The sequence below is a fragment of the Chlamydotis macqueenii genome, chromosome 1 (assembly GCF_036417535.1).
Source record: "Chlamydotis macqueenii isolate bChlMac1 chromosome 1, bChlMac1.mat, whole genome shotgun sequence".
Classification (NCBI taxonomy): domain Eukaryota; kingdom Metazoa; phylum Chordata; class Aves; order Otidiformes; family Otididae; genus Chlamydotis; species Chlamydotis macqueenii.
This window is the reverse complement of record NC_141556.1, coordinates 124,745,143-124,765,713: the sequence shown is the minus strand read 5'-3', so window position 1 is coordinate 124,765,713 and position 20,571 is coordinate 124,745,143. Positions and strand designations below refer to the sequence as shown.

The 20,571-nt window shown below is 40.7% G+C and overlaps 1 protein-coding gene across 2 annotated transcripts in view; it reads right to left on the bottom strand.

Annotated features, from left to right (window-relative positions):
- Positions 1–9,860: 9,860 nt before the first annotated feature.
- SRPX (sushi repeat containing protein X-linked) overlaps positions 9,861–20,571 on the bottom strand; it is a 49,339-nt gene continuing 38,628 nt past the window's right edge. For both annotated transcript variants that reach the window (XM_086740163.1, XM_086740164.1), the window contains 6 exons: positions 18,507–18,633; positions 16,423–16,544; positions 15,535–15,714; positions 14,937–15,070; positions 13,491–13,612; positions 9,861–10,412 (listed from right to left, as the gene is read on the bottom strand). In XM_086740163.1, the coding sequence (XP_086596289.1) occupies positions 10,232–10,412; positions 13,491–13,612; positions 14,937–15,070; positions 15,535–15,714; positions 16,423–16,544; positions 18,507–18,633 (866 nt within the window). In that variant the 3' untranslated portion in view covers positions 9,861–10,231. The remainder of the gene's footprint in view (positions 10,413–13,490; positions 13,613–14,936; positions 15,071–15,534; positions 15,715–16,422; positions 16,545–18,506; positions 18,634–20,571) is intronic.

Here is a 20,571-nt window from a genome sequence, read left to right as displayed (position 1 = left end):
GGGAATATGTTCATGTGTCTGTCCGCATCTGATGAGCTGCTGAGATGAGACACATACTGAGTCTGGATGTAGCTAAGACCTTGATTCAACAGATCGTGTAGTAAGTGACATGATCAAAGCACATGCCAGAATGATTTGCACAACTGTGGAATTTTCTTTGAGTGGGCTGGGATCCCATTCAGGTGTGTGCCAATGCATGTTAATTAGTAACCAGAGTAGGACTTTTTTTTTTTCCCCTGAACATCCCTCTGTGAGTTAACAGTGGTTTTAATTATAAGAGTGGGTTTTGGCCAATTCAGTTATTAATCTTATTAACCATGACAGTCGTTCAACAGTAATTTTGCCACTTGGTTTCCTGAAGTGATTTTACACCTACCTAGATCCCCCATCCTCTGGGGACTTATGCAGGTCATATGTGAAGAGTATGCTGTTTTGGATAGTTGTTGTGGGCTACTCCTACCATAATGAGATAGGATTATAGTATTTTTTCAAGGACAGCTTATGTCCGCTTGCAAGATTGGATAACAATATAATTGCATGGCAGATGATTGCTCAGGATATGAGACAAAGGAAGATGAGTAAACTGAGTGGACAACATTTCTTCTGAATTTTCCAGAATCAGAACACAGCTTCCAATTTGAACTGGTAAATTTTGTCTATAGCTATTCTTACCTTTCCCACCCCCCCCCCCGCAATGTTTTCTTTTTGGAAGCAATGTAATGTTAGTACTAAGGAAACAAACTTAAATATATGGAAAAGTAATCCTTACATAAATTACTGGAGGGGAAAAGAAAACTTTCAAAAAATGTATTATTCCCTATAGATAGAAACACCAGTATTCAAAGATTTCTGTGAAGAATAAAGACCGTAAAATTTAAGTTGTTCGAGAGATATAAATGTTGTTCTTCACAATCCAGAAATTACAAGAAATCTAGATTGAAGAAGAGAATGTGAACTTGATAGCTAATTAACTACAGCTGGAAATTTTGACATCTGTGACTGTCCTAGTGTACAATTATGTACATGTATTTAGAGCTAAATTCAAAACCTTAAAATGTAACGTCCATACCTTTTTTCTTTCTTTCTTTCTTTTTTTTTTTTTTAAGATATTTTTATACTGGCTTTAGTTTGAGTGGTTTGAAACTGCAGGGAAGTTTACAAGCAGTCTTTAAAAATCCTGATATTTTTAGAGAAAAAATATTATTTTTGTTTAAAATAGTATCTTAGTTTTAATAAAACATTTTTTTTAATGAAAATTTTGTATTAAAATTCTGATATGACTTTTAAAAGTCATTGGAGGTACTGCTTGCCCAGTTTGAGACCCACGATTTTCAGAAATTAGAGTCATCTTTGAAAATAGAATTCCCTTAGAGAATCTCAGTTTGGAAACCAAAATTCAGTAGTTGTTCAAGAAAACTGACTTCATTTTCCTTCTATATCTATTGTTCATTGTCTTCTGAAGTCTGGCTGAAACTAGGCAGTGAAGCAAATCTAGTCTAGTTTTAGCTGGCTTTTCATTTTATGCTGCAGATGCAATGAGGTGATAAATTACAGCACAAACATCAAGTACATACGTTTTATGACCTTTTTCTTATCATAATAGTCTTTCTTTAAATATTAGATTTTTTTTTCCTTTTTTTTTTTTTTTTTGTATCAGCAATCCCCCAAAGTGAAACCAAACCTAACTTTTGGCACCTAAACTACCTCTCTATTTAACAGAATTGGTCTGAGTTGTCTTGGTTGTTTGTACTGCAAACCTGTATTTATTTTGGGAATAATAATATTATATTGACATGGAGGCACAAGCTTGATTTTTTTCTCATTTTCTGGAAATTGATTTAAAAAAAGTAAAGCTTGTTAAATCTAAACAAAATCATTCTTCAGGGTAGAAATCCAGCTAGAGTTGATGGTGAAAACTGGAAAAATAATAACACAAAAAGTTCTCCAAGTTGGACCCCAAAGTAGACACCTTTTTCTCTTGCCAGATCGAAAACCTTAAAATAATCTTAAACCAAATGCAACCTTTTAGATGGAGTACAAGAGTTTGTCTAATTTTTGAATAGTATTTTCTGACCTTTTCAGCATAAACATTTTAGCTAAATCAAGTCTTGCTTTGAAATGAAAAAGTCTGTGTTTTACTACTTCTGCTTCTGCCCGTTTTGGTCCTATGGGAGAATGTGTGATGAATGGACTCATCTAGGAAGCATCACCCAGTTCATACACAGGCTTTAAGTTCTGCTTTTTCCTTCCAAAGGGACAAAATTTCACAGTGAGCCTGCACCTGAAATTACAGACCAGGCTATGAATAGACTCTAGGTATCAACTGCAGTTCAGCCTATGAAACGAACAGTTTCACCTGGGAAGTAATTTTGGCCAAGGTGGTGGTGGTTGCCATTGGTGGGATTTGGAGCAGTACAGTGAAATTACCTCCCAGGTTAGCAGTGACAACTCTGCATTATGGTGGCAGATAATAGTTATCACACTCTGCCTCAAATGAGCCTTGGAGAGATGATGAGCATCATATAAACACCAGAGCAATTTGGAAAGCTTTGCTGTTCTATGATGTTATCAGCACATTTGTAGGAAGCGTTTGATTTGTGGAAAATGTCACATTTAATTACATCTCTTACATCTTTGTTCTCTTCCTTTACAAAAATGACTTATGGTTTGGAAAAAGCAAAAAAAAAAAAATTATTAACTGCAGATGTGATTTCTCGTTTCCCAGATATTTGAATTAATTGCCTATAGTTGTGTGTCATCATGTACTGTGTGTTACCAGGCTGAACAAAAAGACAGAAAGGCAGGAATTAGGCTAAAGCCTTCCTTTTCTACGTATGTTTATGGTATTGAAGGTGCATGAATGGTTTATTAGAGGCTAATTTTTAGGATAAAATCGTTACAGTTTTAACATTGATTCATAAACTTCTGCTTGAGTAAACAGATACAGCAGAGCTGATGTATGTAAAGGATTTTTCCACATGGACTTGAATAGCTGAAGATGTGTCATGGAGAAGAAATCTTCTTTACGGTGGTTTTTGAAAATGTGTTGCACGATGCATTTTACTCTGATACAGATTTTTCCAGCAAGGTAGCTACAGGTCTTTCCTCACTATCTTTTCTCTTGTGATTAGATTTTGAAGGTTTGACCCCTCAAAGAAGAATAAAAGGGCAACTTCCACCATGAAAGGTCAAATGGGTCCAGTAAGTACATCTTTAGACAGTGCGGTTATTGCCACTAGCCATCAAAAAGAGCCAATGCTGAGGGCTCTCCAAGCCCTGCCATCAGCTTCTGGTATTCAGCCCTGCTCTCCGGAAGTTTCTCTTCTCAGTTATCAGCTGAGATGAGGACTTTAGGCATCTAAATGTTGATGGTCTGGCTTGCAGGCTTAGATGCCAAAAGCAGGCTAAAATAGGTTTGAAATGGCCTCCCTATGTCCTCATCATGTTACGTTTGAGCAAGGCTGGGAGGAAAGCTACAAAGACTCTGAGGGACGCTACTGCCATCTTCCTGCGCTAATCCAAGTGCCATTGCTGTCCATGAATGCCTTTTAGATGCCACATTTTGATCTTTCTCTCCCACTTGGTTTAACAGAGAAGGCATTGGGATAGTGAGTATGTTTTGGTCATGGTGCATTAGACAGGAAGCTTATTCTTCTGTGCCTCTTTCAATGCAGGTTATGTGAAGGTAGCACAGAAGAAGCATTTTTACATATTAAATTATTATTTTCCTTTTCTTGCCTAGTTAGACCCTCCCAAGTGCAATTCAAAGTTTTATTCTGCAAAATATCAACTAAACTATAACAGCAGAGCAGCCATTGAGCATCCACTGGTACTAACTGATAAAAAGAGGTAACAGGAGAGTTGCATTTAGACTGGCGTAATTTTGGCTTCTTGAGGGATATGCACATTGCCCAGCTTCAGGAACGTGAAGTTTGCAGTTCGCTCTGTAGAATCAATGAAGAGAAAGGCTGCTGGGATCTTGTACGTCTTTGAAAAAAAGCTGAGAGTCGTATTTCCACAGCTGTCTAGTTTGTGGATTCACAAGGGTCTCTTATCCCTCTCTTCCATTCAGCAACCCTCACCAGAATGTTCTACCTGGATGTTAATCTCCAGTATCTGGAAGGAGGCAGCATGCAGTGGTTAAGTGACAGTCCCATTTATTTTCATCCATATGAGGTAAAAACTGAAATTTTACTTCCCTAACATACAGTATTGATTTTTTTTTCAGCACTTTGCAGCAATGACAGAAATACCATCTCCTGAGAGCTGGTCCATGCACTTTGTAAACTTTTTTAAAAAAAATTATTATTTATTTTTACACACAGAAATGTTAATATTTGAGAACCCTAGAGAAATGGTGGTAGAACGTGTGATAAATTCCAAAATAGGCTGCAAACTTGCAGTAATGTCTTCTACCATAACTCAGCAGGAGATGCTGAGAAGCACGCTAGCAGAACCTTACCACTGTGTCCCGTGAATTTCCTGCGTGGTGGTTTCATGTTTGTAAATGCTGTTTGGTAAGTGGTAATAATACAGTGTTAATTATACTGTGTATATTGACACTGGAAAGTGAATCTCAACTTGCTTTTTAGGTGTTTTTTTAGGTTGCTTTTGAAACTCCCCCTTGCTGCATCTTGGCCCTTTATATAGATTGCTTATTTCAACAATTCTCCTTTGCGGCAGTAACATATATATGGCTGTGTGCTACTGCTCCTGACAGCTCGCTGTATATTTTTGAGGATAGCTCTAATTGTTGAGGTTTGCCTAAAGCCAAGTGTAGTTGTTTGTTGCAGCAATTAGAGAATGTCACGTGTCCCTCATTCTGCCTTTGTTCTGCCTAAAATCTGTTGCTAGCTATTTGTTTAATTATTCTGCTGGACGTGAACACTAGTAGCAGTAAATGACATTGCAATATGTTAAGTTATGCCAAAATTTAGACAAAATAAAATGTTTCTTGCCCAGAACATTTTTGTACTGTGCACTGTACGTTCAGTTTTGTGGACAAAGGTGGCTGGTAATGCATTTGCAGCTGTTGTCAAGATTACTGTTCTATCTTTTAAATTAAACTACTGAAATGTTGCTGTGTCCTTGTCTCTCCTAAAATGCATTACAACAAACTATAAGCATGTTTCCCAAGGATATCCCATATTATCTCAGAGGTAAAGACATTGCTTCACTTATATGTGATGAATAATGCCAGAAACCTGGCATGTCTTCAGAGGTGGGACTCCATCAACAGTATATCTCTCTCTGCTTTTTTTTGTTTGTCTTTATTTCTACACTTTAGGTGTTTTTAAGCTCTTTTTTTTTTTTTTTTTTTATTTCATGAGCATTAGATTTCTTTTTAACATGCAGTTCTAAGAATAAGGGAAATGCAGTGTTTTCTTCCTCCTTCCTAGAGAATTATTTTACATGTGCCTTCACCCTGGACAGCAAGTCCTCCCCCATCTCTGAATCTTCTACCTCTTCCCTAGTTCAAGGCCCTGCCCACCTGAAAATCCAGGTGTGTTCAAAATGCAGCTTTTCTGTAATTACTAGTCCTGATTTTTATTTTTTTTTTTTTTAAAGAAAAACCAAAAATCATTCAGTCATTCACTTTATACTTTCAACTGAATCATGTTCACTTTAACTTACTTCTCTGAGCTGAGGGCTCTCTTGCATCTTCTTTTGGTTCTCCAGTTCCCTGGGTTTTTTGTGTCTTGCTTTCCCTTCCCAACTGAGACAAAGTAGGAGGCAAAAAATGCTCCTGGGCTCTTGGCCTGTGCTGGCCTCTGCTCGCTTTGCAGTAGTCTGAAAGTCTGGCTCAGCGCATTGGGTTTCTGCACCCAGGCTAAGGGGAGACCACCTCAGCAAGGTTCACTGGTGTGTTGGTGTGATTTAGGCACAGGCAGCTGGCTCTTCTGCCCTCACACCGCTCCTGACTAGGCTGTCTCCATGTTGGTTCTGGCCTTTATGGAGGTGGGAGGTCAAACATCCATAAACTGGAAGGCAGCTGCAGGTGAGGAAGAGCCCTCCTGCCATTTCTTTGCTCCTTGTACCTTTGCTTGGGACCGTACTTAAGGATTTGCTTGGGGGTCTGGATGACACCTCTGTAACATCTGTACAACTGAACTGCCACCTCTCCTCCCCTTCTCTTTGAGGTGATAGATGCCAAGTTCTCCTTGTAAATTTGCTGTATGGGCCAACCCAATTACTGAAATTCATCTCTTTTACTTTCTGGGTCCGTGGGTGGCAATGGGAGATACTGTGGTAACTAGATATGCCCTAGAACATTCTGCACAGACACGGGCTTTTCCATCTGTTTCCCTTGCATTTTACAGAGCATGCAGCAGCTGGATCACCACTTGAAAGAGGCCAGAGAAATGCAGGTGCCACCCACAACTGCCAGCCTCCTCACCAGCTCCTTTAGCCCGGGCAGCCTTGCTGCTCTCTGCCTTCCAGTGCCTCAAAACACTCTCCCACTCTTCCCTGCACCAAGCTGCCGTAAAAACATCCTCCAGCCACAGATGGGGAGAGAGAAATGGGCAGCAGCTACACGGCCAAGAGGAGCTGTGCCATCTCCTGATGGTGTGGAGCACTCACTCCCTCTTCTCTGTGGCTGTACAGCAGTAACTGAGACTGAAGTGAGTGGCTGGAAGTGATCTAGCGCTGAGATTGCTCAGCCTAACCTCCGTTATTTCACCACTTCAATTTAAAAAGTGGGTTGTGAGTATTTAAATGTATTTCAGGTTACTTTTTAGCCTCTGCATTTTCATTAATTATGTGATGCAGTCTGAGTCATGCTCTTATGTAAGTACTGAGCTGTAACGAAGCTGCATGTTGTAGTCATTTAGCGCAGAGCTGTTAAGGGTCATTGGTGTTTTCATTAAAACATAACGCTTTCTGTCCCAGAGGGGATGGTTGGAACTTCAAGAAGAGGGATGTGCAACTTTCCATTTTGTCTCTCCTCTGCAGGCATAGGGGAGATATGTGACAGCAGGGGTTGTTCTCATCAAATTAGGTGGATTCTTGGGTAGGATCTGGGAAAAATCAGACCATTTACAAAGTTGTTTCATGCTCTTGAGAAACTGCTGCCTGCCACAACTTATCCCAGTAGTTTTGTTTGCAAAAGATGCCAGAAACATGAATTCTTTTCTGGTCTAGAATGACTGAAGTCTTTTGGTTCATGTTCAAATTTGAAAAGTAGTTTCAGATTGATTTAGGGACCACCAGCCCGTGGCTGTATCTGCACACTGTGATCTGCCACTTCTCCTGCAGTGAACAGCCTGAAGGTGGGAGAGGAAAGGACAAGACTCATGGCAGGCCCTTGCTTCTTGGAAACAGCCTTTAATCCTCCCAACTAAAATTCATGCTTTAAACAGGATTTTCACTTTGACAGCAGTGGTAGGATTAGCAGCTATGTTGGTAGTACAATAGAGATTCCAGTCTGTATGATTTTGAGGGAGCTGAATTTTCTGTTAAATGCGAAAAAAAACCAAACCAAACCCAAGTGCAGTAATGTAGATATTGCACCTTGTTTACACAGCATTATTTTTCTGGGACCAAAAGTCTACAGGATTAATTACTGGAATATATTTGAATATTTGGAGTTTTTTGAATATGTAAATGCTGGGCTAAAGCCAGAAATACTAAGTCCCTTTTTGAAATACTCCTTTCCCAAAAGGCCAGTCTGCCACATCCCTGCATATCATACATGCAGGCTGTTTTGCCTCTAAAATAGAGATGGCACACGATGTTTTTCACTGTTCTGTTCCTCCCCACAAAAATGTACAACAGAAAATGCCAGAAACCTTCTATGACTAATCAAGAACAGCTTTCCTTAATCACAAGATTTTAACAGATGTTCTCTGTAGAACTACAACTAGTAATCCAATCACTCATGCACTCTCCTCCCCTTAATTCAATTTCCTGTAATAGCCTAGTGATTGCAATCACTTTCCTGATTGTAGCAGTCGTAAAGCCCCACTCCTGTTCACCCAGTCATGAAAGACTGGATGCACTGATTGTGTGCCTAAATCAAAATGGAGCGGCAGCAGATAGCAATTGCAGCAATATGGTAGAAAAATTGGACCCATTAGAGATCTTATTATTACTATTATTTTAAATCATTGGAAATCCGTTGATGTGCTTTTTGAATGAGGAAAGAGAGGGGAAAAGCCACCTGTCTGCCTGTGCATTCATGCTGTAAGCATATACACACCAAAGAACTTGAGCCAGAGAACTGTGGCCACAGCGGTAGGTGTATGGATGTGTCCTCAGGCTGTCTCTGTTCTGTCTGTGACACTTCAGGCCTGAAATGATTTGGTGTGCCTGGCCATATCTGCTTTTCTTAACCATTGGTGTTAGGCAGAAGAGGAAAGGCAACTTGGGGTTCAGCTGTATCCATTAGCACGCTGGCTCTTATCCTCCTTGCTCCTCTAGACTGGGGCCAGGACTTTTTTTTTTTGTTTTGGTCAGGTCTGGAACAGAAATATTATTTCTGTGATTTTTGTCACCTATCTTGCCGTTGCATCTTAGTCCTAATGACAACACTTGGAAAGCTCAGTCAGGGCTTCCTTGCCTTCCAGTTGCTCACCCTTGCAAACCTGGCACCACCACTTGCAGAGTTCAGGGTGTACCCAGATCTTCTTTGCCTTTGGCATCAGCACTGCAGGGAGCTTTCATGTGGCCGTCCCATGCTTTCATACCTACGCTTGGGTGTTTAGCAACAGTTTCCTAACACTCTCAGAAGCAGGTCATCCTGTTCAGAAGACATGACCTATCGCCATAAACACCCTCCTTGGTGCTGTCGCACTTCAGTCCACAAATTGGCTTTTGCTACCTGGAGTCAGGGCTGACTGCCCTCTCTTCACATTCTTTCCCTCCTGAATTCACTTGCAGAAGCAACCTTTTTGAAAGATTTTTCTAATTTCAGAGGACGTGAGAGACCCAATTCTGGTAAGAATTGCTTTAAAGATGCTGATAAATTGTTCCTCTGCTGACACTAGAGTGTAAAATTAAGCCATCCACCTTACGGCTCAAAAAAAAAAAACCAAAAAAAAACCAAAACCAAAAAACAAACCCAAACCAGAAATGTGCTCTGAGTAGTGAGAATGAAAAGCACAGACACTAGCATATCAAATCCTGTAAGCAGGTGTCTGAAGCTGTAACTCACAATTTTTACTCCTTTTTATGCTTATATCCTTCATGCAGGATGTATATTCTTCACAGTGGACTGGCAAGAATGTGGGCTATAATAAAACAATAAAAAAACTCTTTCCTTTTTTTGGTTGCATCCAAACACTTTCCACTGAGCAGGGAACTTTTTTGTTACTTTGCAAGTGATGACTTGGAAAGAAATATTGTCACAACTCTGGAAATGACAAATCCTTGATGAAGTTTCCCTGGGGGTAATGTTTCCCTGCCATCAAATCATCTTGGAGACAGACCAGGCTGTTGAAGAGGAAAAGAAATCTGCTACTCCGAGTCCATTGGACGTGAGAAGCCAGAAGCATACCAGGTAAGAGTGTATTTTTCTATCAAGCATCGCAGTATGTATGTGGCCTTCAGTAATTACTGCCCATCTTCTACACCACTCAGTGTTCCGTTATTGTATTCCTTCTGGTAATGACTTCCATACTCCTGCTATCAGCTTTTCTTCTCGCTGCTGCTGAAAACAAGTACTTGCATTGCCTTCGGCTTATGCTTTGTGCCTGTGATTGACCATATTATTAGTGGAACTGAGAGACACCGCTGGGTTGCTTGTACACTTTCAACCTGATGCTAATGTCTCTGTTATAATGGTTTGCAGAGAGGTATTTTGATCCAACTTGTGAATTAGTTGATCAACATTTATCTCCAAGAGGAGTTTTAGACAACTATCTGTTTGCAAAACAATGTTTTATTAATAAAAAGACTTACAAACGGTAAGAAAGAAACCCCAATTTTACACTGAATGAAAAAATCCAAAATAAACTCCCGGAGATGTGCTGCGGTTCTTCGCTCTCTGTACAAGACATTCCATTCGGTAGTGATCCTACGTACACGTTTCTCTAGAGATGGCCGAAAGTACAAAAAAGCATCATGCATACTTCTATGCAGAGTAGCTACACAGCTGGACAGACTGAACAATACACACAAAAAATCTGTACATCAGTGATTAAAAAAGCCATGCTTTGTGTAGCACCAAGGGGAGAATTACGTGGATTAAAAAAAAAATTTCACTGACAACTGCAAGCCCTGCAATCCTAAATTAGGGACATGACTGGCCACTTTCTGCTTGCAGTTTCATCTCTTCTTTTCTCAAGGGAAAATTGTCAATAAGTGCAAAGAGCTCGGCTGGCGTTGCTGGGAAAGGATAACGTTCCTTGTCCATTCCGTGCTTGTCCATCACCACGATGTTGAAATTGTAATGGGGGATCCTCAGCAGCAGCCTGCAAAATAAAGAACTTGTTTTGTTGAAGCCTGTCATCTACTGCCTGAGCACTTCAAACTAATAAATGGTGGAACCAGCCTGTGGAGTCTGAGGAGAGGAAGGTGAGGCTGGTCAGAGCGGGCTATACAGGGTCTGCTTTGTTTCAACTGTAAGAACAAGGAGTCAGAGAGCGAGTGGGTGTCTGCATGTGCTGCAGGCTCTACCTCTGCATTAGGGAAGGGTAAGGGCACTCAGCTCTGTTTTCTTCTCAGACCTTTGACTGTTGGTATAGCACATGCCATTACCTATTGCTATCACAAGAGGAAAAAAAAACACAAGACAAAAAAAGTACTACATACATTGCCTGAAGAAAACCATAGTGATGAAGCTAGAGTTACAGGTAGACTATTCCCTTTCTTGTCTGCCACGTGGTATAAAACCACAATGAGGAAAAGCAGGACAAAATTATTTGAGTCAGTTTTCATTGCTTCCCATTAATAACCATCTACCTGGTGGTAACGCCAGTTTAGGAGAACAAAAGCCACTGCTAATTACGGCAGAGTCCTTTCCTTGGAAGTGGTAAAAGGTGTCATTTGAGCTCCTCTAGAGGGGTGACAGCAACATAAGTATATCCTTGGTGCTCGTCTGATCATTTGCTTGAAGCAGTAATGAAGTACAAGATCCTTAGACATTGTCACATTATGGGGGAAGGGGTTGTCAGCAAACCCTTTACGGGCATAGACCCCAGTCTGATAATATCCCAAGAAAGATGAGACCCTTACGCCTGACCAGTCTGTCCGAACTCACTGGATAGCTCACTGTATCGGAAACTTATTCGACTAACCTATGTGGGCATCCAGGCTGACAGACCCACTGAGTCAAACCCCCTTATTTCAATTATTCAAGGTCCTGGGAATTTTCAAAGTTAGTTTTATTAGACAAACTAGAGATCTGTGACAGGATGAGGTTTGACTGTTGCCGGTGATAGTATGCTGATGAGCAAAGTTCGCCTAAAGAACATGATTTTGCCTCGGTTCTTGGCTCAGCAACTGACATTCTTCTTTGACAGCTGCAGTGCCCATTTATCAGCTACTCTATGGCTCATCAGCCACCAGATACCATGAAGTTCCCATCCCTCCAGGGAGTGTAACAGAGTCTGGTCACGGTGCCTTCGCTCTGCTCCATCCTCTGTTCTGTTCATCTTAGCGTGTGCTTCCCTAGGCTAAGGTGTGCTGCCTAGGGAACTGCTGTAGCAAGCATGCCAACCACATTCCATCCTGGAAGTAGCAACTGCATTTTACCATAAGTTGTTCTTCAATTAGGATGAACCTTGGAGAAACTAATTCCCCCCACCCCGCAGTCACTGTCCTGCAGACAGTCAACATTACTGGTATGGGGAAAATAAATTTAGGCAGCCGTGACAGAACAGTGTCAGGAGAGGAAAGCTTCCATGAAGAAGAGGGTCTGTGGCGGATTTCAGTAAGGTGCGAAGCATCAAAATGAACCTTCCTCAGCCTTGCAACAAGTCTGAATGCTCTAGGTATTTTCCTGTTGCAATTAAGGATCTTGGCTACTAATTCAGACTAAAATAAAGTTTGAATCTAAGCTATGATGATAGAAAACTACATTCATCTTGTGCCTCATCTTACCTAAGAAAAATACTTCTGCAAATCCAAATGCTAACATTCTGAGGTTTCTGAAGTTTTAACTAGGGCACCTCTGCTCATTAGTTTACTGAGTGCAAATTCTGGACAGCATCTTTACTGAATATATTTAAGAGTGCATTTCATTTTTATTTAAGTGCCTTCCAGACATGGAATGCTCTAATTCACACACTGCAGTAACAACACAGAAAAAAAAAAATCAAATGGAAAACTAACTTCCACAGAGTGCAGGGCAGGTTATACCATACCAATTTCTGAAATGTAGCTCTATTGAATGTTTGGGGGGGGGGGGGTGTCAGGGAATAAGGTGTTACCAGAGCTTATTATTTTCTAAAGAGCCACAAGAAAACCATTTCAACTTCAGTAAAAGTACTTTTACTTTTTCAAACAAAAGAGAAGCTCTTTGTTCTCTCTTTTTCCTTTTATAGAGAACAAATGTGTTGTTTATTTTTTGCAATCCAAAAAAAGCTCTCTGACTTGTCAGCATTTTTTATTGTCCTAAATTAAAACTCACCACATTTCCTCAGGCATATCACAGAAGATGTTGCCTAAAATGCTCCTGGACTTTTTTCCTGAGTAACTACTACTTTCCCTGCCACCTAGGCCTCCACTTTTGGCTCCTGTAGTCCTCCTGTCCCTAGAAAACGCTGGCACTTTGAAGTCTCCCTTTCAAGTGAAAACCAACCCCCTGCCAAGTCTAAAACCAAGTCAAAACAGTTTAGGCACTTTAGTAAAATGCTGAATATTGCAGTCAGGCTAGGGAGGCTAAGATAACTTCCCCTTTGAAATACTGCCCATATCATTTCTACATGTGGGACTTCTTCAAAGAGCAACCACTGCTTCTCCTTCTGGGCTGGCCACAGCCACTGGCAGCACCGCAGAGAAGAGGAGCTGTGGCTGCCATTTGGGGATGCATCAGCCGCTGCTCCAAGGCTGTCCTTGCAAAGTGACTGCAGCCTGTCATGGCTGCATCAGACAAACTCCCGCACAAATACAGGCATACTTGAAGTGTTTTCAGTGGCAGGACCTGAAAATACAGACCTACAACATGATCAAAATAACACACAGGGAGCTCACATGAAGTCAGAAACTCACTCGGTTTGAGCAAAGGGGCAAGGAAGACGTAGCACTTGAAAGAGTGGCATAGACTTCAGCTTGTTTCAGATTTAAATGGGTCACGACACATTTTAATGTGAAACAAGCTAAGTCTATGCTCTTAATTTCATAAATACCAAATACCCATGAATTTGCAGTAGCTATGGCACAGAGAGCAAATTAATCTTTAAACTTACTCAGCAACATCTACCTTCCAGTGTCCAGCTATGTGCATCAGAGCAGCATACATATATTTAGAGAGTAAGACACAGGGAATCAAAAGCAATACATCATAGATGCTAAGGTGCAAACACAACAGTAGTGAGAGTCTACTTTACCTGAGTTGGAGGGCAAGTGACGGGGGCAGCAGCTTTACACCTATTCTTCCTATCTGTGCTGGGAAGACACCAACCAATTCAACTACGGTAACGTGTCGGAGGTCTAAACCACACTGTGCTGGCTGGAAGGGTTAAAAGAAGAATGAGGTGTGTTAGTTATCCAAGAGAGGACAGGGAGTTGTTTTGAGTGTGCAGTAAGTGTTCATAAAGAATCTCATCTTTTTATATTAGTGAGATGGTTTAAACTGAAATGAGAGCATATGTTGAAAAGTCTCTAATTCTCAATGCAAAGAACCAGAGCCTCATGACTCTCGGGGACGTTTAATGACAGATGCTACTCTAGTAACACCACCACACAAGGACCACCTAGGGGAAATATAAACTTGTCTTTGGATTGACATGAAAAGATGCCAGCGCATTAATCACTGTGCGAGTAATCTAATTTGGCAATCAAAGCAAGGTATGTGAAATGGAAGTTGACTGCAGAAAGTTTTCTTTCATGCCAACTTGTTCAACCACTGTCAAGCAGTGGGACAAGTACTGTAGCCATTTAAATTCATTATTTTAAACTATTTCATTTTTATTAATATGTAGAATTGTCTTGCCAAGTTAATCTAACGAGGAAAAATAAAAAACTTTTCTTTTTTTAAATATAACTGTAACGTAAGCCAGCAGTTAAAAACATTACCATGTTCATATCCAAAAGACTATGCACACTGAATTTTGTTACAGTTGTGGGAAAAGAAATGAGATACAAATACTCGCTGCTATGAAAAAATACAGGACGGGCTCCTTTCCCCGAGGGCACAGATACATTTCTGAGAAGCATCCCTAAGTCTAGCAAGAACTCAACAAAAGCATCATATTTACAACACGCAAGAAGGACAAAAAGTTTTTGTTGGTTGTTTTTTTTTTTTTTTTTTTTTGAACAAAAGACCCCAGTGCTATCATCTCTGGAGAAATTCTATGCTGAGTCTCGGGTCCTTTGTTTGCTGGTGCACTGGTTATCCACACTTCCTTGCATTGTAGTTACAAATTCTGTAAGCCTAGTTTGCATGAAGTGCAACCACTGAAGGTGGTGGATGGGTTGGTTTTCTTTTTTTTTTTTTTTTTCAATTTCTTTAGCACCTGAGCTAGGGCATTATTATTGAGCACAAGTTAATATTAAACTAATTTGGGGGGGCTGGAAGAGGGCCAGAACTGCCTGGGATTCAGCAACTGTCTCTGTCAGAGGCAGCACAATCCAGAACAGAGACTGGGGAGATATTTAAACCCAAACCCATGTAAAAATTATTAATCCAGAACCACTACTGCTTCAGCCAGATCTTCCAGTGGCTGCAATAGAACAGCTGAAGTTTGCAGATTTATATCAAACAGTGGAGCTTGTCCTCTTGTGTCTTTAAAGAAAATAAAAAATAGTTTCACCCTCCCCCAAAACTGTTTTACCTGCAACATTCCCAACTGCATCCTGTAGAAGAAGTTGGCTGCAGTAGGAGTTGAAATAATTAGCAGTCTCCGCTTCTCATAAAACTGATCCAGCAGTGCAGCTGCAGTCCTCACATTCACATTAATATTCATGGCTAGAATTAAATGTAAAAGAAAAGTTCTAGAGCATACTGAAAACAGATCTATTTCTAAAAGCACCAACTGTTAGATAGCAGAAGTACAGGAACAAGAGGAATAATAATAAAGCTGATATGGGTGAAATACTGGCCTCAGTGAAGCCAACGATTTTATCTTAAGCTGCTCCAGCTTGCAAGATGGATTGACTCCAGAATGTTAAGTTTTGCACAGAGCTTTGGGCTAAAACACACTATCAGTTGTGAGGTACTATCATCATCCTAGGAAAGAGCAGCCAAAGGTGCCAAAGGCTTCAGCTGAAAGTGCAAATTGGCAGAGGAGGCAAAGATGTTAAGCTTCTTACCTCTAGGGCACTAAAGTTCGCAGCTGTATTCCATCCCACACCCCCTTCCCAAATTCTCACTGCCATGAGAACCGTTGCTCTTGGCAGACCTTCTGGCAAAGCGGTGAAATACTCACTTACGTGTACAGGTTGGCTCCACTCCTGACCACCCCAAATTGTACTGGCATACTCTAGCTGGGCTTCCTTGCAGCTCGTAGCCACCAATGCAAGAGAACTCACAGGTAGCACCATAGTTATTTCCATCACCTGAACACTTGATGTAGCCATTATCTGGGGCGTTTAACTTCACACAGCGCCTGACTTTAAGCACAAGAGAAAAAAAGAAAAAAAAAGACAAGGCGTGCATCACCCTATTTGTTACTACTGTAGCATGGCCAGTGGAATACCAATACAGAAGACATTTTTCTGTTTGCTTTCTATATTATTGGAGTCATGTACTTAAAAAAAAGCCCAACTAACCAAACAAAAAACTCCTCTTAACTCATATGTGAACTACAATGATACAGATGTATAGGTGTATGCGTGTGATTGTGGTACCATAGTGACAAAAGGTCACAGAGCACAGAGAGAGGTAAAGCTGAAACCTACATGTTTCACCTCTGTATGTTCAACTCCAGATTTCAAGTTCTAGACTTGTGAAAGGGCAGCCCTGCTTGACAGATGTGAGTCACAGCTGCAAAAACTCCTTCGCCTACTTGGTTCAGCAGCTCACAAGCTAAGTATGAGGGAGAAGCCAGCAGCAGGGAAGGGAGAAGCCAGCGGAGCTGGAGGTAGGACGGATCAATAAAGCTTTTCCCCAATGTGTGGGAGTGCCAGCCACCCACCCTGCTGCACGCCTGGCCCCCAGGGTCTTGAGCAAGACGGCGTTCTCCCTTTCAGCATCAACAAACAGTTTACATACACATACATATGCAGACAAATATAGAAATGAGGCCATTTCTCAAACTGCCTACCAAGCCAGATGCAAACCAGTGACTGTATTTATATAGGGCAAAACATCATTCTTACCTCTGACTTTAACAAGAAATTTGCAAGTGCCTTTGTTTTCAGCTCTGTCATACACGGTATATTGGATTTTGTGGTCGCCTTCTGGAAAATGTGACCCTGGTGGCAGGCCTTTCAAAATAACACTAAAACAGGAGATAAAATGGGACAGACATTCATAAATTCACCGGTATTTTCCTACTGACAATGCTGTAAAAGCCTGAAAAGGGAAGGCATGCTAAGATTGCTTGGCTGCACTACATGACTCAAGGCAGAGTAAGCAAAGGAAGGAGCTGGGCAGGAGAGACCACAGTATTTAAACTTGCCACCAACAGCCCACCCTGGACTTGTACAAAAGGGTCCCTACCCTGCTGACACAAGGGAGGCAGAGCAGGCAGGGCCTACTTGCTTCCTATAAGACAACCCATAGTGTAGCCAAGCATCGCACCATGCCCAAAGGAACTCGAGACTCCTTTTCCTTAGGTAAGAAAAACCTGAAATTGATCCTCCCTCATTTTGCATTGTGAATAATCCACTGTCAGGGCTGCAGAGTAAGCCAGAGCCAGCAGAGCGTAAGAAAACTTCCAGCCCCTTACGGTGGGCATGTACCTCATCTGGCTGCTCTGCGCTGCTCCTGTGATTATACTAATGTACAAAAATTGAATGGAAATTGAGATTTATTGTCACAGCAGAAGGGCGTGGTGATCCACAGCAGCGTTTTCACCTGGAACTTGTTCCTATCCTGCAAATGTGTCAGGAGAAATGCAGACACGTTAAACACATCCTCAGTACTGAAGCAGTGAGGTTGAGCAGTGTTCCATGCAACACGAAAGCTTACATGCTCACGGGACTACAGGGCTCAGTGCATTTAAGGGAAAGCACTGTTCATAGTATGAAACATAACTGTTTAGCAAGATTTTATGAAAATAGATTTATGGAAAAGCTTCCACAGATTCAACAGCTTAGCCTCTTCTGAGCTAGAAACAGTCACTCATATGGCAAAGTCTACATGGGATATTCCGCTTTTATTTTTGCCTACCAGACATTATTTCATCCAAAAGACTTCGGCATTTCTTTATTGTGACAATTTTCAAAGTTTTTATTTTATCAGGCTTAATTTTTTTTTGATGCTGTAAATTGCCATAGAATTACCACATTAGACCTTAACAACAATACTGTTTTTAATTGTGTAATATTATTTAAACTGTAACAATAAAAAGACAATGTCACTGTGTCTTTCAACAGCTTTTTTTCGTATTGCCATAAAACTGTAAACATCTTTAAGCTTACAACTTCGAGATTTTAAGCTTAACTAGTCCACTAATATAGAGGTAGAAGATGTAACTTGCTTAATGAAAAAAGCAGATTTTTCTATATTCTTTCTATTACAATAATCTAGATAGATTACCATAAATCCTGCATGATAAAGATAGGAAAACCAGAGACAGTGGTACCACCTTGCTCTTCTGGAAAATGTGACTGTGAAACCATAAAAATTGACAAGGAAATTTTGAAGAAAGTTTTAAGTTTAAATCCAATGTTTAAAGCTGTTTAAGTTTCAAATGAGAGGCATTACTTTACAAGTAACTGCAGAACACTGTGACATCAGTACCCAGCACTACTTCAGGAAGAATCCTAAAGATGACTGCAGGTATTGTTTTTGACACAACTTGTCTTGTTTTTTTAAGACAGTCAAAATTGCCTCTGCTGCTACCTCCAATGCGTTATTATCTTTTATTGTTATGTATAAAAGGTAACTTGCTTTAAGAAAACTTGTTGTACATGAGAAGAGACCCACAAAGAAGCCCTGGAAAATTTCACAGGTCCAGTCAAGATGCTACTGTCATTTATTCCATCAGCTCTAAAATAACCACAATGATCTGCTACCCCTCTACATGCCATGTCCTGAACGATTCAAGTTGTCAATTTTTAATTTTTCAATTAAACATGCAATCCTTTACAGGCCATTGACATGTAACAGCTATAAGTAAGCATCTTGGATGAATTAAGGGGAAAGGGTACCTGTCCGCTTTGATCAGCTGAATTACTAACCAAGGACCCCAGGAGTCAAAAGGAGAAAATGGAAACATTTACACATTTGCACCTACTCTGTCAGAATCCCATCAGCAGTGTCCCTTCCCTCTGGGGTGTCCCAGAACACTCTGGCCGTCAACTTGTTGGGCTCCGCGGTTTTCTCCTTCACGCTTGGGCACTGGATTCTCGGAGGTTCAGTATCTGTTGAAATAAACGTCACAGAAATGGGCAGGTGTCCATCTGTTATAGCCAGGCATTTTCTTCACAGCTCTTGCCCTGCTGTCAGAGTAACCCAGGAGCACTTTCAGCTGGCCTCCTCAACACTGGAGCCGTCCCAGCCAAGGTAGATGGAGCCTGTACTTCCCACTTTTTTGTAAGAAGAGTAAGGGATGACAATGATCAACTCCTTGCAATGTAAAAAGCTAATTAAAAGTAGTTATTGTAAATTTCTTTACATAGATCCCGGCTACAAAGCAATGTCAGCAGATGGACGTATATTTCGCTTTGAACTATAAGGAGGGACGCCCAAGATTGTATCCGAGGAGCCTGTCCCTTCTGTTTATCTGCTCTTCCTCTCTTTGTTCATCTGTGCGGTGGATATTGCAATTAAGAACATTTGTAAAGCACACTGAACATAAACCTCCCTCGGCATGATAACTGCATGTTACTGTTAACATGTTGGTTATTTTTTCTGCAGCAAGGGCAAAAAGAGAAACAACAGAAGACTGACGGAATTGTAATTTTGCAGAGAATTGCTGCTGCGTTTGGCTTTTTCCAAGTAATTCTTACAATAATGCCTTACAGGTAATACAAAACAAAAAGTAGACCAGGTAAGTTTTGAAAGCTTGTTTAGCTGTTACCAGAACACTGTGATTATTATTCAGGAGTAAAGGAAGAGTGGCAATGATAAAAGACCCTGATGGGGGATAAAACTGAGGAACAGCTACTTGTCTTCAGCCATCTTCATTGCCAGGCCTGCCAGCATAGCAGAAATGCATGGCTGAACCAAGCCCATACACCATCACAATCATTAATCAAAAAAATATCTACCTTTAATAGCTCAGTCTCAGCTTTTTGACCATCTCTTGGGTTATGTCCAAAACAAAATCTAAATCCATGGAGTCACATACCAGCTTTAAAAAGAAACAAAGAGATAAGACTGCTCTTAACCTGCAAATAGAAAGCAATCCCTAAAACACTGCTTAAATTTAAAGGGTGGCAGGTCTTGTCTTTTCATTTGCAGGGCAGATATAAAGCCCAATCTGGGTTGCTTTCAAAAAATAACAATGAGAACACATTTAGGTCTTTATGAAGTATTGAATATACAAAATAATTTCATAGACTCTCATATTCTACAAGCAACACACAATGTTTTCTCCCAGTTTAACAAAGGCAAGTGCAGCCCTGCTATAGCCTCTTCAAACTTTTAATGGTATTCCAAGAGCTTGGGACCCTTGAAAACTAGCTTCTATTTCTTCTGTACAAGTTTTTCTCCAACCCCAAACACCACAGCTTTGTGAGGCACTTCCTTAGGAAGAGCTCCTGTCTTAATTTTGCACAGGAGGGAGTGGGAGAGGCACAGGCAAGGAAGTGTCGTACCAAAGTTATTCAGAAAACATCAGGCATATTGCAAATAACCTTACACAGATGCTAATTTTTGTGGTGTTTTTTTTTTGTAAATAAACAATGAAAAAAATACGTATCTCCTCCTATAGGACTGGTAGGATAATCATTGATTTCTGTGTAGATCCTATTAGAAGGTGAAGCTAGCAAGAGTGGACTCCCACTACAGGGAGTGAAGCAATCAAAAACCAACAGCAGAATCCTCTGAACAGCTTTTGAAGCTTCCTGTACTTTACAGTAACACCCTTCACTAAAGATACATAAGGCACTTAGTTCTTCTTTACGAACTCTTTAATTTTTTTTACTTCATGAGAGCATTCACTCATTCCTTCATCTGCTACAGTATGAAAATGAGATGGATTTTCAAGCATCCACTCCGGCTGTAGGAAGCACTTTGTCTCCTTTCCTCATGTTTCTTATTCACTCCCTTTTTTTTTTAGAATACCTTCCTATTATGCATGGAAACTTGCTCACTCTGCAGCCAGCGAGAGCTCTGTCCTCCTCTACAAATCCCAA